At 43.6% G+C, this 19,357-nt stretch overlaps 1 protein-coding gene across 3 annotated transcripts in view; it reads right to left on the bottom strand.

The window, feature by feature from the left end:
- The window catches only part of LOC146860186 (dual oxidase 1-like), a 1,129,619-nt gene that overhangs the window by 43,424 nt on the left and 1,066,838 nt on the right, over positions 1 to 19,357 (bottom strand). For all 3 annotated transcript variants that reach the window (XM_085644023.1, XM_085644022.1, XM_085644024.1), the window contains 3 exons: positions 12,929 to 12,978; positions 10,507 to 10,634; positions 9,930 to 10,083 (listed from right to left, as the gene is read on the bottom strand). In XM_085644023.1, coding sequence (XP_085500149.1) covers positions 9,930 to 10,083; positions 10,507 to 10,634; positions 12,929 to 12,978 — 332 coding nt within the window. The remainder of the gene's footprint in view (positions 1 to 9,929; positions 10,084 to 10,506; positions 10,635 to 12,928; positions 12,979 to 19,357) is intronic.

Raw genomic sequence — 19,357 nt, 5'->3', positions numbered from 1 at the left:
AGAGAAATTAAGCAAAGTAACATTGCAGACACAATCCATGTAGTAAAGAATTGTTTCGGTAATGAGAAACAGGTAGGGGAGGTAGAAGATGGGAAAAAATCTAATGAGTTTTCAATCAGAAGGAAAATGGAGGATGGAAAAATGGAGAGAATTAAGTGTTACCGCTGTGTAAACTGAAACCATCGGGCTAATAACCACAGTTGTCCTGCACATTCTATTGTATGTAGTAAATGTAATAAGAGGGAGCATTATGTCAGATTGTGCAAAACTGTAGAGTCAGAAAAGCAATATGTACATATGACTGAAGAAGTGAGGGAAGTGGCAAACAAATACATGTTCCAGGTTGCGTGCAAGGCAGCAGAAAAGGAGGACAATTACCCATTGTGTGACATAGTCTTAGATGGTGTTAAATTGAAAGTTTTTGCTGACTCATGTTCACCATTTACACTAGTATATTATGCAACATTTCCAGAGAAATGTCAAGGGAAGAGTTATGTTAACCAACGGGCAGACATTGAACATGGGGGATAAAATATGAACCCTATACCTTTAGTAGGAATGCTAACTATGGAAATAGCATTCAAGGATCACAGAACTTGAGCAAAGATTTACTTAACTAAAAGAGCGTCCAGCTTATTGGTCTGGACACATCAGAGAGACTTGGGGATCAAGCTTGATCCCAACAGCGTTGAACCTGATTTGGCAATTGAGGGTGGAAATTGGAGTAAGAATCTGTGTGAAGAGTTCCCTAAGGGGCATATTATCAAGGCCGGCGTTAAAATTATCGCCGCTTTAGCGGCAGGAAACTGCTGCTAAAGCGGCGATAATGGGCTTGATAATATGCCCTGGAGAATTCCAATAGAAGCCCATGTTCACACCAGAACATGGGCTTCTATGGTAATTCTCAAGGACATATTATCAAGCCCATTATCGCCGCTTTAGCGGCAGTTTCCTGCCACTAAAGCGGCGATAATTTTAACGCCGTCCTTGATAATATGCCCCTTAGTTCTTTACTGAAGAATTTGGTTATCTAAAAAATGTTCAGAATAAAATTTCATTAAAAGAAAAGGCAGTACCTGTGGAGCACAAAAAGACTGCTACCCCAGTTAATGTGTCATCCTCTTCAGGGGAGGTAAATAAATTGGTTATACAGGGTATAATAGAACCTATTGAGAGTTCTTTAGGGCTTGCTCTGATTGTGGTCACCCAAAAATCAGGAGGATGGGGTGCGCGCCTTTGTATTGAGTTAAGGGACCTAAATGAAAACATTTGGGTGGACAGATTTACAGTTCCCTGAATAAATGAGATGATCAGTGTAATTGGGGAAGGTAAACTTGTTAGTGTTATTGAACTCTCCTCTGTGTACCATCAAACAGAGCTGCAACTTTATTCTAGAATGCTGCAACAGCCTCTCAGCCACAACAACTGTTCAGAGGCGAGAAGTGAGCACAAAGAGTATGGGTGGAGTATAGCATACTACATAGTTAAGTAACAGCAATGTATACCAAAAGTATAGCAGGGCGTAACATATCTTTGTGGAATGACAATTATAAAACCAATAGCATTGAGTAATCAACAGCATAACATAATAGCATGAAAATAACATTTCTCAGACCATTGTTGGCACAAAGTGATCGGAACAAGGAAGAAATATGAAGATGTGAAATTGTCAGTGTGTATTACATAACTTCAGGTTATAATATTAACTGGTAGATGATTTCAAAAGTATGTCAAAGATATGTCCGAGGGCCCCAGCCACTAGCCCTGTCCCAGCAACTAACCCGTAGCTAGGGCTCGCGGTGTGTAGTGGGAGCAAGCCAGGTTATAGTCGGCGTGTCCCAGATGGTACGGGTTGTTTTCTGGCACTGTCTAGGCATCAGGGTGACATGGCAATCTGGCCTCATCACCGAGGGGCGGTCAGGCACTACTTGCTGGGAGAGGATAGAACGTGAGGGTGTGCAGAGATGCTCCTCTCCAACATGGCCACTCCGATCCTCCTAATTCTCCGATACAGCAAGTCATGGCATCTGGAAGACTAGCGAAGCATCAGCCATTAGCCCACACTGGTAGAGAACGGGGAGAGCCAGGGCAGTTGTGCTTTTGGCTGTCTGTAGCAATGAGCTGAGAGGGCTGTGGAGGGTTGATTGTAGGGTTATTATCACATCTGCATGGCTGTCTCACCCTCCTCAAACTCCATTCTGCCAGTATGCCAGGTAACAGGAGGGTGGGATTGGCAGAGACATTCCTGTTGCTCCTCTGAGAGCTAACATGCCTGGCACATCCCGGTTAACCCCAGCTCAACATGGCTTTCCTCTGGTGCAGATCGGGGATCTATTCCTTTTTTTTGTCTCAGTAGGGAACAGGGAGAGCAACGGCAGTTGTGCTGGAAGCCCTCTGTGGGAACTCAGCAGGTAGGGAGGGCAGCAGAAGGTTCTCCTCACATCCTCATGGCCGCCTCACCCTCTTCACTCCCGACTCCTGCTGGCCACTGGGGCACAGGAGATCGGGAGCAGCAGACACATTCCTGCCCTCCTCCCGGAGCTGATAGGGTGTGCTTGGAAGATGACATTGCGATCTTCTTGAGGTGCCCAATGGGATTTGCACCGAGGGTGATCCCTGGCCAAGGAACTATTCTGGGGACCCTTCCACTGGCTACTGTATGCTCCTCACTAAAATCTACTTTGCGTTGTGACAATCCTGCGGGATCACAGGGTAATTTCCTTTAATTCTTAAAGGTCTTGGCACGATGGGGGGATTATTTTTCTGGGATTTCCCCCATAAGGTGATCCCTAGCCCGGTAGCTCCATACAGGAACTCCCCAGCTTGGTTTACTTTGGGTTGGCACAATCAGTGCTTCAGGCCCACTAGTAGCATATGATTCAGAGTCCAAAAAGTCTACAACAACGGTTTCAGAAGATATGAGGGTGAAGGCAAAAAGTTTGGTGATGACTGAAGAGAGGACAAAGACAAACATATACACCCACACATATATGCAATTATATATGTGTATACTTACACACAAACACACAAAAATACACATTATAAAATTAATCTAATTAGTTGCTAGATGTTCTAGGTGTTACAAAAAAAACAATGTTGTATTCACCACTAGCCCAGTTTAAGCATTTCAATGAAAGAAGTTAAACAAGTCTCATCACACTGTACCCAATGCCCAGCAGAGCTTCAAAGGTAGCTCGAGATGCTCCCTGATTATCACAATGTGGCAATTCACAGAGAAAAGGGAATATTCTGCTTGTGCTCGAATGTTATACAAACTGAACTGAGCACACAGCCTAAGTCATTGTTTCAGGAAATTGATGAATATGATATCCTCGCAACAGTGTCTACTGGTCTCAATTTCGCGTAAAATTGATTACCTTCTAGCTCAGTTCTTTATTTAAATTCATCTCCTGTTGAAAGTGAGAAGACTTTGTTAATATGTTGTCATATTCTGGCACAAGAAATGACGGGATCTATTGACTTTATCCACTCATAGCTCATGTGCTGGGTACAGGAATGTAATTACATTCATTATTGTATAAAAACATTTATTATTTGTTCATTTTCAGATGTAAAACCAGTAGATTGCTTCGTGAGCAAGTCCTTGATTTCTGTACCTTCACTGTAGAAGCATTTTACCGCCATGGAACATCACCTGGATGCTGGGCAGGAGCTGTCCTTGTACTCAAGAAGCGTTCAGATTCCCTGCAATGCTTGTGCTTGTAATTCCTTGCGGGTTTGTTGGCCAAAAACTACCAAGTAAGAAGTGTAAGTTTGTTCCAGATCAATCTTTTAGGATTTACCACCTCCACAGAAGTATCCGCCATTCACTGAACTTCCAAGAGCCAACCTTCCTGCATTGCATTTCACTTCTACAGATGAATCCAAGCATTTGTCTCCCACAACATTTACAACATCCATTTACCATACAATATGTTCCCTATTCTTTTTGCTAGATCAATGCTTCCAATACCTTGACCCACTTTCGTAATTTGAGTGCATAAACATCATTCCATAAGACTACAACCTTGTTCAGTAAATGACATCAAATAACATCATATGACTTATCCTAGACTCCAATCATATCAATTAATCACAAAACATTTTGCTACAATGCTCCGTCTTCATCAGCTCACATCATTTCATTAAATTACAATTCCTCCACTGGACCATACCCTGTTCACTCCAGGCAGCACAGTAAAGCACACATCCAGAGCCATCCCAACTCTACTATGAAATCCATTTTCACTCTTCCACTGTCGCTGAACAGTATGAATCGTATTGTGAAGGAACACAACCAACCAACCAACCTGTTGTGAATAAATGAAGGCCGTGGTGTGGATGCACTTACTGACAGGCTTGTGGTTTTATCTGCTTGATATTTTTTTTCTACTGTGGCAATTCAACTGTTTGAATTTAACTGTGAGGAAGGTTTGCAGTGAAGTGCTATGGTATGCTGATAATACATCGAAAGGTATTAGACCTCTTACCTTTTATCTCTCGAAGGTCACTTGTACAGGCTCGTATCCTATCACATCTTGACTATGGGAATTCCCTTTATCTGGGATGTCCACTATAAGTAGTCAAAAGATTACAGGCAGTGCAAAATGCTGCTCCTGTCTTCTATTGAAGCTTCCTAGGAATCACTCAGTGTCGAATTTGTTGGCCTCATTACGCTGGCTAACAGTCGAACTAAGGATCTAATTTAAGGACCTTTGTATTGCACATAGTTTACTACAAAAAGGACCCTCAATTGATTTAGCCTTAAATTGCAGCCCTACATTACTGCAAGGGACTTGCGAACTGCAAATTCATTGTTCATGGGGGGGAAACAGCCTTACTTTGCATGCGTAACAATGCATGAGATTGCAACGTGGTCGTTACAACGAGCAAGTTCTTACAATGCAGTACCATTATTACGCAAGTCGTTATGACGACTTTCTGTAGGGGGCGCTCTAAGATAAGGAATAGTATAATTTATTATTCCAACACCTTCCCTACTGTTGCACACACTGGAGTTTGAAAAGTAAATTATACGATTCCAACATACATCGCCCTCTACAGCAAGTCGCTGTAACAACTTGCGTAGTAATGGTACTGCGATGTAACAACGCGGTCGTTGTAACAACTGCATTGTAATCGCATGCGTTTACATGTGGAAGTATATATTCTGTTCATGGGGATTCCAAATATTCGAAAGACGAGAAGTGGAGGTCACTCCACCGCCTATCTGACCCCTAAACATTGGAACTTTCTACCAATTAGGATATGCAAAACCTGAAATGAATTAAACTTAAGGAAGATGTTGAAGGCATAGTTATATGTCTAATTGAGTTTCTGTCTTGTTTTGTTGTTTTAGTACTCAGATTTACTGATGGAATAGGGTTTGTTTGGTTGTTTAATGCTGGGAAGACTTTTGGTTAGCCATGTATTTTATAAATGCATAGAATAGAATGGAATAGAAAATTGACATTGATAAGATCATTTTGTTACATGATTTGATCAAGGCCTGAGCTGACACTGGGTCACTGCAGGGCTTAAATACTTGAGCAGAAGGTGCAAAAACAAAACTATGTTTAACAATCTGCATAAGTGTGCATTTTGAGTTTGGCAATAACCAAGAGGGTCTGGCCCCACAAGCATATTGTGTCACTATAAACCTAGTGCATGTCCCTCATATCATCAGTATAGTACATGTGGACATGAAGGACACGTCACTGGCCTAGACATGTTTTCAGGATCAGGTGTGGATCAAGTGTACGGATGAATTACCAGAGCAAGAAACGGCCTGTAGTCTCCAACCAGCTCTCATATTATTGAATGAATTACGCCTAATACACTGGAAAACGCTAAGTGCCGATGCATTACAGGCAAGATCAATTGTATTGAAAAATGTGGGTTGAGAGGAGGCCGCAAAACCTACATTCTAATTAATATTAAACAGGCAAGAGAAATTCTGTGTTCTGTTGTCATACCTACCAGTTGTGCATGGTCCTGTTGTTTAAAAAAATGTTTTGCTGTAATACATGACATTAGGGGGATAATGCAGTGGACCATTGCTTGCCTACTCCCTCCAACACTGTCATTCATGATTCCCAATGGGCTGGCTGTGCCGCAGAGACTCAGTTAGCACCCTAACTTGGTAACCAGTGACAGCTCAATGGTTTACAGCCATACCTACAGTCAAAAGCCAATGAAACATTCATTTTCTACTCACCATTAGGAGGGGAACGCTACACTCTGCTGTATAATTGAGAATGGGTCAGAAAAGCCTTTTTGGGAGTCTGAAAGTCTTTTCCAACTTGCATGAAGGCTGTGGTACACCCACTAACTCTGTCTTTTTGTAAATCACAGGCTTTATCCTTGCCAAACACCTTTGTTTATTGAGACCCATGTGTTCATTACTTATACTGTCCTGATGGCTACCAAGTCCAAGTCTTCATGGACGAGTGCACATGGTACCTTAAGGTTGAAATGCTAGCCATTATAATTCACGAAATCGGAAACTATGTCCATTCAAAGAATTCCCAAGAAACCCAAAATAGATGAGAGCCCCCCATGTTGGAATTATGACATGCCCACTTTGACTGTAGGCATAGGGTCACATTTCTAAGGATACACAGTAGGACGACTACATATTGATGATCATAGACCAAAGGTGAGGTTGAGTGGTTTGCATGACTACTTAACAAAAGCTTGTTAAGAATAGTGAATGAGAACGAAGCAGAATACTGATAGAGAGTAGGTACAGTTCACTTTTTCACAGGAGTATCTATCCTCTCCTCAAAAATGGGTGGCCAACCCTCTGAACTGAGACTGATTTCTAGGGCTCTTATCAAGACTTAATTTATAAGTACCAGGACCCAAAGCTTTCCTCCTGAGCTTGTGCCCTACACTTTCAAAACTCGGAGTGCTAAATGCGAAGGCTGTGTAGTCATGATTCTAATTTATTCGTCATGTATTCATTTCCAACTAACCCTGCCTCTTTATCTCACTCTTGCAGGTTCTTTTTATTTCCTGCTTTCTTTCTTTCTCACTTTTTTCTATCTTTCACTTCCTCCTTATTTCCCTCTTTTGTATTTTTCTCTCTCTTGCTCTGGTTAAGAATCTGATGGGAAATAATAAGTGCTAGTCCCCAAAAATGAAAGCTGGGGGGCCCCACTGCAACCACCAGCTCAAATTAAGCACAGGCCCTAATGATCTTTAGTCATCCTCATTTGATAATGCACCCATCTACTCGACCATATCGAAGACAGTAAAAGAAAAATCAATAAGGGGCCATCGGTCAAAGGTGAGAGCCGCTACTGTTCATGAAGGTGACATATACTTGTGAAGCATCATCATCCAGGAAGGATGGTCCAAATTCCATTTCAAACCCACCACTTTACAGTCTCTAATGTCAATGACCCCATTCTAAATGCAACTCACTATGACACAACATCTCAAGGTGTGACATCCCCAGGGAAGAACAGATTCCTCTGTACCAAGAGACAAACATTGGCCTGTATCCACGAATTAGGGCGGGGAGGGTGTCTCTGTCTAAGTATCTCCATTGCCTGGGCTGTCTTCGTGTGGTCCCCCAGATCTCATTGATCTGGTCTGTTGGTGGGTTCTGGAGGGGACACAGACTCAAGGTTAACCTGCGCTCCTTCGCTGTGGCCTCCTGTTCCAAGGGCAAGGTTGATAGACGTAGAGCGTCTCAGAGGCACTGCAGGCAGCTGCACTAGAGCGGCCAACAGTTTTGTGCTACTACGGCCCCTGGTGCAGAGCCCCCATGATTCTCTCGCTTGTTTTCCATCGCAGGTCTGCAATGTAGGTGAAAGCGGCCAACCCACAACTCAGACTGAGAGCCTGCGAGTAGGCCTCGGTCGTTGCGTGCTCCAGCCACAGCAGGTTAGGCCCTGAGATCGGGATGGAGAGAGGGATGACGGGCTCCCACCATCAAGAGAGCCACAATCGGGGCCACAGATCCTACCCGGCTGCCTTGCTTGTTTTTTCTCACTCAAGGGGAGCACTGCATGTCCCCAACGCTGACAGAGCAGCCGCCTCTCCAGTCTGGCCGGGGGCTTGTGATCAGGCCTCCATCATGAGAGGATCTAACCTCTGCAGTTTAGGCCTCCAGATCAGGGAAGAGAGTGGACTGACAGTCCCCCGCTATCCAGGGGGTGTCAATTTGGGCTACACAACTGCTGATGTCAGGCACGCGCATCTCATTTTGGCAGATTGATGAGCTCTAACTACGAGTGACCACCATGATGGTTGGCCAAGCCACATCTCCAAAGCATCTATATCCCCTTGGGAAAGGTTGCACAAATTTGAGAATGAGCAACATCTTGCAGCAGTGGTACCAGGGTCATGGGGTAATGTGATAAACTGTAGCACTTGTGCATCGAGTCCAGCCTCAGTGCCAGGATTCTAAATTCTGGTAAGCCCTGGTCACACTGGTCAGATACTGCCATCCAACTATAAGTGCATGGATTTCAGCAGGTGATTGGAACTGGTGAATACTGGCCAGTAAAACCCCTCGGGTTATCTGGCATAATTCAGCTGCCTCTAATGCGCCAAAGTCCAGTCCAGCCACATCCTCCATCATCATCAGCCAGCTCCGGGAATGCATCATTGACTCACCATTTGGCAATCTGCCTCATTCCTGACCTACACATCACCCACATCAAAAATAAAGGAAAACTGAATTTGAAACAATCTGTTTTATTGAATCTGTTGAATTATTAAAGGTCATCCGAGCAACACTCTATGCAGAACAGGGCTTGTTCTATCGGGGCCCCTTAAAAGGCTGGGGCCCTGGGCCAGAGCCCACTTTGCCCATGCCTTTAAAGACACAAAAGTCACCCACCACACAGATCTTCCGCTGCACTTTCACTTTCTCTGTGTCTCTTGAAGCTGCATTGGAACTGAGCCAACCACACTTGTGTCTCCTGCTCTGTGACCAGGAATGCAGAAATGTAATTTATGAGACTGCTGTTTGTATCTGTTTGAGTGTCTTGAGTCTGCGTCTACCTGGACTGTAAAGCATAGATCTGCCGGTGAAGGCTTAGTCTGAGCAGCTCGCACTATTGAGAGCACCTCGATCCACCTGGATGGGGCCACCGGGTAGTGGGGTCTGCCTGCATGAGGGGTCCACGATGAAGACGAAGGCAAGAATCAGATGGTCGGGATGAGACAGCGAGGTTGATTTTAAATGGGGAAGTGGTTGTGGATGGCCATATGGGCCCAAAACCCTGGCAAGATCAGAAAACCCAAAGTTCAGAGCCGTGGGTGCAGCAATCCATAGGCATATGGTACGGCTTGCCTTGGTGATAAAGGACACTCACTTCAGCTCTGGCTGAAATCAACATGGCAGGGACCATTCCGGTGGGATCGGTCCTTCAACTACAAACAATCCAACAGCCTCTCCGGAACCGCCCCCACTTTCAGGAGAAAGAGCTCTTAGTGCGAGGCTCTAAATAATGACATGTTGCCTGCCGGCACCCCATTCCTTACTAAACCACTGCATAGAGGTCATGGCACTGCTAGTATTGAGGTGGATTGACTTGGGTACAGCCCTTAACCCAGCTCACGTGATTCCGTGTCAGGTCTGGTAGACGTTAACATGTGTCCATTATCAGCTGAAAGGCAAGAGTCCTCCCATTGGATGGTCTGTGTGGTACCCCTAAAGTGTAGATGCTGAAGCCACCACCTGGAATTTCTTTAATGTTGTGCTGGCCCTGTATCTCCCACACCTCCACTACATGTCACCTCCACTACTAGACCACAACGTCGTCCATCAGGCTACATCTCCATCATTATCCCACATCTTTTCTACCAAAACATGCCTCCCCACCATGACGCAGTGCTCCGTCCTTTCTTCGTGCTGCTGCGGAGAGTGAATGATCCTGCTTATGTTGGAGTTTAAGTAGTTTCAGACATACCTGAAGGGAGGAGCTCTGCCCCGATCACGTTGATTTCTTTCTTTTTCCTGCTGAGACTGATCAGATTGTCCCCCACGTAGATGAGCGCAGGGATAGCAAAATAGACGTAAAACTGGGGCTTCTGGAGCAAAGCAAAGCTACCATGAACCATGATCTGGAAGAAAAATCATACAGAGTCTGTACCAGTGAGTAGACAGAATTTATTTCTGTTTGGGAGACAATCAGAAATCCCACAATTATTATTGTAAAGCATGCGTTGCACATGCAAAGTAATTTGAACCAGGCTGCATGGCTAATCCTGTGTTTTTTTTAAAAATAGTGATCTATTCAGCATTCACAATGTATATTAAAAACATAACCCATAATGCAATAGGTTACTTTACATCTTGGATAAGTCGCTTTAGCACTTGTTTCGGGTTGTGACAAACAGACCCATCTTTTAAGTTGCATAGCCTTGTTTCTATTACATCTCCCACCTGACCTCCCTTTTCCTTATGCACCTGGAATAAACCTGGAATCCCATTAGAGAACAGTATACTTTGTCATTATGAATACACGTTTCTGCGGACCTACTTACCAACATGTAGAGCAAAACGTAGAAATGGTGGGTGATCCAGAAGCCGCGGAAGCTGATGCGCCGGAAGTGATGGGAAGCAAAGACGTACATAAAAGCCAGAACGACCAGCAGGAGAATCCCAGTCAGTCCTAGAGTAGATACAAAATAAAGGCCACTTTAGATGTCTGCCTAGCGGGCTTAAACTTTCCTTTGCAATGTATTCGGTAGCAGTGCCACACATTTAGGCCGGGATTAAAACATCCTAATTGAAAATCTTTGGGCTTCTATGGGAATTCTCTGCCGCATATTAACAAGGCCATTATCGCCGCTTTAGCAGCAGTTTTCTGCCGCTAAAGCGGCAATAATGTTAACGCCGTGCTTGATAATATGCCCCTTGGTAACCATGGCACAAACATCGCTCACAATAATTAATATTATCCACTTTGCTATTTTACTTCTATAGTAAGCACTTTGATGCAAGAGGTGAGATTGACAAGAATGTAGGGAGCTTTGTGGAGAATGGACACAGCAAAAAGAGTTTACTTTAAGATATCACGTTGTGATCATGTCGCAGAATTTCAATAATAAACAATTTTTCTACGAACCACGGGCTAGATGTAGGAAGAACTTCTGTGGTCACAAAACAGCCCGAATAAAAGAATCGCAGAATTTGCTGGTCCTTTAAGACCCCTTCTCCTTTGAGAATGTTTAAGAATTTTTTTAAGAGCAGGCAGTGGTCCCACAGACCACAGCCTACTCTTAAAAAATAAAAATGTAATATTTCACTTTCTACTTTCAAACTCATCCCGTTTCCTTTAAGGAAAACAGGCTATATGAAAAACATATATATTTTATTTAAAAGCAATCAAAGACATGGTGGCGTGCTGACCCCCTGCAGACCACCATCCCTGTGTGGCAACAAACTCTATTGGGTCACAAATTACAACCTACCTCATTAATATCCAAGAGCTAGGTCTATTTCCGTCCCACTAGCAATCGCTAATTTAGAAATCAGGGCCAGCTTTCACTTTAGTACATTAGTAATAGCCATTACTAACTAGCGATTCACAAAAAAAAGCTATTTATTAATCACTGCTACTAATTTTCGTACATGTATCCTCACAATTGTTTGAGTTGTGATGCTACTAGTTTGCTGGAAAAAAAGACAGCGGCTGTGTAGCACTACCCATCATGTTTTTTACACCTTTGGACTAAAATAATGATAATACTTTCTTATCAATCTTGTGTTACCTAGATTTCGTTGCTGCACGCTACAAGGATCAGATGCCGAAATTCTCTGAACATATCACTCTTTACTTCAATTTCTACATCAAAGAAAGATGCACAGGAGACCACACGCATGAACCAAATACGCTATGATGTTTTTTTATAGCGGGACACCAACACTATATTTACACAGAAGCAGTGCAATTAATAGCTGTCTTTTCTCGGATGTATTGTATGTCTAAAGTACAGCATTCTCTAGCGCCTCCTGCAATTATCAGCACTCCCTCGCCAGGATTCTTTGCTGCTCCTACTCTGAAGAGGGAATATTTGGGAGCGCAGCCGGTGCCGTGGCACTGGAGAACAGGGGCGAGAAAAGTGACCTTTGTGACTCCAGCATGTGTCCGAGAGGACTGATTGTCCTTGGCAAGTGGCTGTGACCAGCCACTTACCTTCTGGTACATTCTGAAGGTGCAGCGCCTTGTCAGTTTTAGATCCTATCACCACTATTAGTGCAGATCCTGTGATCAAGGAAAGAAGCAGGGCTCCACGATAGAAATAAGAATGTTGTCCAACAATTTAGCCCCACTTCCTTAAAAGAAATGTAGGGTGGAAGAGGAACTAAGGGGAGGGACTGCACGAGCTATTGCTCAGCAATCATCTTGCAATGCACTCTTTGTCAGAGAACAAACGTTGATCAGTCAAGTGTTTACTAAATGAAGGGCAATATATTGTAAGAAAGATGTAATCGAGGTATTTGGCTCACTCTGAGTATCATACATGAAATGCTGATGCTTTGATGTGTGTCAGGAGCTTCAAGGCGCTTTGCTGGTCTGAGTTTATAGCTAAGAAACGTAACAAAGTGAAATTTTGCACATTGCCTATTTGTAAAGTAGAAAGTATTTATTTATTGTAATTAAACGTATATTTTGTCACATTACTATTAAATACACTTCAAAACCTAAAGTGACATCATCAAACAAAGCAATATTCTATAGTGACTGTCTTTAGTGATTGGTAGAGATGCAAGGCTGGGTGATTGATGACCTTGAGGCTGGCTTACCAATCTACAGCGACCATAACTTGACACATATTATACAATTTCGCATCCTCACATGTGAGCATACTGGTATCTCTCTGCACCTTAAATGTCACGAACCACACCGCACATTAGAATGACATTTCTCTTAGTAACCTTGCGGGAATCACTTCGGCCTACCTGGTACTGTCTGAAAGAACCACCACTGGAACCTCTGGGGTAACTCGGACCTAATCAAAAACACAATGGAAGCATTTATTTATAAGTGAAACATTCATGTATAATTATAGATTGGTGTAAACGTGAATAAAGGGAATGTTTTTTTCAAGGCATGTCTAAGATGGCACTCAGAACCTGAGGTTAAATCACCCCCTTTATTTAGTTACCCATCTACAATGTTATGATATTTTATCCCCAGGATCCTCTTGTGAAGATCCGCAGCACAGGGAGAGAGGATCCATGGGAGAGCTGTGCACAACATGGTCCCACATCACCCAGGCCTGCACCCTGTGTGGTACCTACAATATATGTACACCAGGTGTCCTGCGATCTACCTCAACCATGTTCTAAAAATCTCAACTCTGCTCCTCCCAAGGTAAAAGATAATACTCGACACCCTCACACCCTCTCGCATCATCCTCAGAATTATCTCCATTCAACAAATATTAAAAAAATAAAAGAACTTGATTCGAGTCTGCCAATTCCACGATACTCGCTATTATCAATTGTTCCCTGCCTAAATAATTAAAATGAAAACACATGGTTTCCTTCCACCAACCACTACCCTTAACGTAACCCTGTCTGAATAGTTCCCTTCCTTCTTCCGTGCCCTCCCACCCCATTCCATCTCCCACTTGAAGTGGTCACTGTTTGGAATTCCAGGTTAGAGAACGGCTGACAGAGCAGGTGACCTCTGGTGGTGCCACACTCTCAGCTACCTCAGGCCTCTGGGCACTTGAGAGAGGTTAAAGGCAGAAGAGACGGCAACTCATCCTCCACCAGTTATCGTGTAGTTCCTAAGAGTCCCCCAGGACCTGCACGTTTTGGATGACCTATGCTGAGGGCTTGGTGTCCAAACCACTTCTGGGCACCCCCACAGGAGATGTCAGCCGTTAGGCCAACTAGCTCTTCAGTGCCACTACCAATTACAGTGGTGTAGGTAGTTTCTGGCAACCACTGAACATGACAACCCTGATTCCTCAGGGATCATGGAAAACAGTACAATACTTTTCGCTCAGTCACTTGTGCTTACTTATTACTAGAAAAAACACAGAATGGCGATTAGGACATTTCTATAAGTATTTATTGGTCCAGCGTCATTCTTGTGTAAAACATATATGCTGCGACAATCAGGAGACAGAAGCTTACGAAAGAGATTGCAAGTACCAATACAGTAAACAGTAGATACATTTCTACCATAGTGCTAATAAGATGGACATAAGCAGTTCAGATAAAACAAGCATTTGCAATGCAATAGGTCTCGCCTTTGCGTGAGTTTGAGCTTTTGGCATTGTAAATTACAATGCCTTTTATTTATGATTTGAAAACCCGCAAGCGATGCGTAAACACGCACTTTGTATTTATAGTCGTTGCTTATGAGAAGCAAAGCCAGCAGTAACTGTGCCACTTTTACTGCCAGCCCCGCTTCTCATAAGCAAAGACCAGAAGTACAAAGTGCGTGTATACGCACCGCTTGCAGGTTTTCAAACACACAAATAAAAGACATTGTCATTTACAGTGCCAATAGCTCAAACTCTTGCTAATACTAGATCTATTGCATTGCAAATGCTGGTTAGTATATTATTACTGCTTTATATTTTATAGTTAGCTATATTTTACAACTAGTACTACACCTCCGGTGTGAAGTACTCCGTTGTCTATTGGATCTAGTCTGTGGTATATGAGCCCGTTAATAAATAAATAAATAATATTCACACGTTTTTCACTACATTAGGGCTGCAGCAGCTGCCTTATGGCTTTCTTACAAGAAAGAGGGTGCCAGATCCCATCAATAGCCATAATCACTGCATTTCTGCTAGGTGAAAGGGCGCTCCAAAATAACAATCAATTATATGAAGATCAGTAAAAATTATTCATGAATATCATTCATTTGTAACTTTCAAACCCGTTGCACTGGCCCTGCGGATATCTATAGCTGAAATCTGACAGAGCATCGAAACATTATGTAACTGGCATTGAAGAAAGGGGTCACAGGGCTTGACATGAGGTAGATGAAAACAAGTCGAATTCTAGGAAGCTGTTGACACTTCATCCCAGACACGACAGCCTGCTATGCAATTACTGACAAGGCAGACAACAGAACTCAGTGTGCCTGCAAACACCGAACAAACTCAACAGCCTTAACTCATTCGGTTATTTCGAGCCAGCCTCGTCTCCACCGAGTGCCCCCTCCCCCCACGGGTTATGCAGCAGCCATGTGAAAATGGACCCAGATGCTGCAACACGGTTCCTATTTAAGCACGAGCTTTAATTAATGCACAAACAAAGGAGGTAATTTCAGCCCAAAAAATTCACTTTAATTGTGATAATTATTACAGCCATAATAACTTCTTTGTTTGCCTGTTTACTTACACGGCAGGTCAGGGGCCGGGGTGGAGATGTATTTGGAAGCTGATCTAACAGATTCCATCTTTGAAGTGCTTCCAAAGCTCTTCGCTTCTACCAACGCCTAATAGAGAAATCCCTCTGGAGTTAATGCACTTTATCAACCAGAACACCGACGAGCAAAATAAACACTGGAATTCATTCCAAAATAAGACAGGAAGTGTACCACAAGTGTCGATCCTTTGTCACCACACACACACAAAAGGACGATCCTTAATGTTTGGAAAGTATTCCCTCACAGTGAACAGTTTAAAGAAAACAAGCCGAGCTCGGTGAGTGATTGCAAAGGAGGGGAGGGGAAACAGAGAGTGGGGAAAAAACAATGAAAGCAATACCAGCGCGGCGCTCGTGAAACAGGCGCCCCACTGATATGTATGTATGTCAGTAAGCTCCTTCCAGCAACGAGAAACGGTGACAATAACTGCTTCTCAGCTATAGGTTAATTCTCAAAAACACGAGGAGCGCAGTGAAAGTCATGACTTTCAGAGGTGGGTGTGCATACAGCTCATTCATGCAGCGTCGACATTGGCTTTAAAGGAAACAAGCGACTCAGCAGAATTTAATGAGGCGTGAATGAGGGCTGCGACAGCCGGACCATGGAGCTCTTCGCAGAAGGGGAAGGGAATGTTTATAAATATCTATCTATCTACATATCTTTGTATAGGAAATGCCGAGACCTAAAAGGACATCAATTTAGTTCAATTTCTATGTCCTGGCCCCTCCCGGTTTTTCGTTCTGAAAATCTGGTCACACTAGGTTAGGTGGTAAAAATGTAGCAATAACTGGCATGAGTGTGCCCTGAATTTCACTAGATCGCTGCCACTGCACCTGCTGAACTATTGATAGCTAGCCCCGGACCCCCTGGAAAGTTAACGAGACGATGGGGTGTAGACATTCTAAACCCCATTTCACCTTTAACACTCCCTCCCCCGCGCAATGCTGCAAAGTGACACTCGTGTGTCAGCGTTGAGAAACAACTGTCATCCCGGAAAGCAGTTTACACTCAATTTTAGTAAACTATTGTCCATCCTACCGCCACAGTACTCCGCTGCGTGTTCCAGGGACCACAAAGCGCAGTTCACCCTGAAGTACATGAAAATGCTCTCGCCACCGAAGGAAACAATGTGATGACTCTGGGTAGGTTCAAAACAGTTTACTCTGTGAACAGGCGCTGCGCTGGAGTCTACCAGCCAGGCTCGCCGTCTGTGCACTCTGAAAGCATAAAATATCACAATCTAGAAGAGACAAGGGATTAAGTCCTCTCTGACTCCCTTAGCAGAACGTAAATCTCACACAACAGAGATAGACTTTATAATACAAATAGAGATCCTATACAGTCAAGACGGGAAAATCAAAAGATTTTTTAATACTGCCCTCACACACTTGGTAGTGTCATGCTTCATCATTGGGCCGCATCATACACCCAGGTGCAGACCAACACACTGGGTGGAGCGCAGTTTTTTTAGAGGCAAAGAGATGAAGCACAGTGGTGAAGGTAGGGTATAGTAAAGAAAGACAAAGACACAACACAAAAAGTGTCAATCAAATTATACAGGAAAATAAATTTTCTCCTAAAACGAAAAGGGACCAAGAGAGGTGCAGAAATACTTCTAAAACTACCTAGGGGTTAACCTGTATCTATTTATTCTGTGTCAACCTCTGGCAGGGTTAACATTTTCAATCTGGGGAAATCAGGGAAGGTAACGACCCTTCTATCCCCACTGCAGTTACCAACATGTTTCTGCCAGCTTTTTATGCGCCCCACAAGGTCGCTCTGGCATTCTTCAGGGTGTTGGTCCCTATTTTTGCGGTCTGGAACCCTACTTGGGTATTTTTTACCTTATTTACTCTGTAAACGTGGGCTTTTTCCCAACGTCTTTTTTCTCTGGAAAATATCGAGAGGAATCTCTATTCTAAAATGAGAGAGAGACAAAAACAGACAAAACCCAACCTTGATATTCATACTCATCATTGAATTTCATTGTCTTTCCTCACACCAAAATACCCGTGCAATATTAGAAAGATTGTGTGGTGTACCTATGGTGAGGGGCTAGGTGTTTGCTGAAGTATACTGGCTGAAATAAAATCTTTTTAATAATGCACAGGTATTTTGGTGTGAGGAAAGACAATGAAATTCAATGATGAGTATGAATATCAAGGTTGGGTTTTGTCTGTTTTTGTCTCTCTCTCATTTTAGAAGCTGGCAGAAACATGTTGGTAACTGCAGTGGGGATAGAAGGGTCGTTACCTTCCCTGATTTCCCCAGATTGAAAATGTTAAACCTGCCAGAGGTTGACACAGAATAAATAGATACGGGTTAACCCCTAGGTAGTTTTAGAAGTATTTCTGCACCTCTCTTGGTCCCTTTTCGTTTTAGGAGAACATTTATTTTCCTGTATAATTTGATTGACACTTTTTGTGTTGTGTCTTTGTCTTTCTTTACTATACCCTACCTTCACCACTGCGCTTCATCTCTTTGCCTCTAAAAAAACTGCGCTCCACCCAGTGTGTTGGTCTGCACCTGGGTGTATGATGCGGCCCAATGATGAAGCATGACACTACCAAGTGTGAGAGGGCAGTATTAAAAAATCTTTTGATTTTCCCGTCTTGACTGTATAGGATCTCTATTTGTATTATAAAGTCTATCTCTGTTGTGTGAGATTTACACTCTGAAAGCATCCCAAGCCCTGCACCTTCGCCGATGGGGTTGCACTGAGCCACCAAATCTGGTTAAACTTGGACTCAAGAGACATCCGATAGCCCCCCCGGGTACTCACTCACAGTGTCCATCCCGCCTGGCTCCCTCGGCCGTTTTCTGGCTTAAGCACATGGAAAGACTGAAGTTGAAAACAAATCTAACTATTTAAAAAGGGAGCGATTCTGAGCTAGAAGCGCTCACACACCCAGGAAAGAGCAGAGGCGGGCCGGCGCACTGCTTGCAGGAGGAGTGAGACACTCTGAGGCCAGCTCGCCCCTCCCACGGAGACCGGCCCGGTGGAGCGAAAAACCCTCCAGACTCCACGAGTGAACGGAATGCTGAGAAAGGGTCCATGAGGAGGCACCAGGCAACAACAAAGTAGTCCCTACATTGAAAGATACTGCCTTGCAGGGCAAGGTAACTGTAGTTGATCGATGCTGCTTTCTCCGAAATCCGAAGAAAACGGAAGTGATGCATCGGCCCATCAGCCATCAGCCAATAATGAGCGCGTTTAAAAGAGCAATGCCACATTTAAACCAATGGCAAGGGGCAAAACAAAAAAAACGCAATGGGTGGATGTTCACCCTTAATACTAATTTCTTGATGCCTCGTAGAGGCAGCGCATGCGCGCTGCCTATGCGAGACCTAAACAGTAGCACTTGCATATTCCGAAAAATGTGCTGCTTAAGTAATTTGCCTAAGTGTACCTAACCTAGATCTATATGTGTAGCATATATATGCATATATGTAGCCAAGAATCCCCTAGGAAAGATCCAGCCCCCTGGCCTGTTTTACACAAGACTGACGCTGGACCACTAAATACTTATTGAACCGTCCTAATCGCCACCCTGAGTAAGTATGAACCAGTGACTAAGCGAAAAGGGATGTCAGACTGCTGGGTGTCGAAGATTCAGCAAGCAGGACTCTGTGTCAGCTTGGAAGGAATTCTCCTCTAATTTTAAGGGGGGAATAACGGTATATATACCAGAGTGGTCACTCCAGGGTTTCCTATAGAATCAATATGTTTTGAGAACAATCATACATGTTTTGAAAACAATCATAAGTGTTTTTCCAAGCAAATGCGATCATGTAGAGCGGGCTGTTGGCCAAGGATGAAAAAAAAGCAGTGACATTTATACAGAGTAATTATGCCATGCTTGAGGACATGTTTATATACCTCGGGTACAGGGATTAGGATAGAATAGTAAAAGCTGGTGTTGAAGAGACAGGAGCAAGCTACTAGGTAAAAGGTCACCTGTTTCAGAACCATTAATGTCGTGTGGGTG

This window comes from Triturus cristatus, chromosome 3_1 (genome assembly GCF_964204655.1).
Source record: "Triturus cristatus chromosome 3_1, aTriCri1.1, whole genome shotgun sequence".
Classification (NCBI taxonomy): Eukaryota; Metazoa; Chordata; class Amphibia; order Caudata; family Salamandridae; genus Triturus; species Triturus cristatus.
The sequence above is the reverse complement of the archived record's forward strand: the minus strand, read 5'-3'. Positions and strand labels throughout refer to the sequence as shown.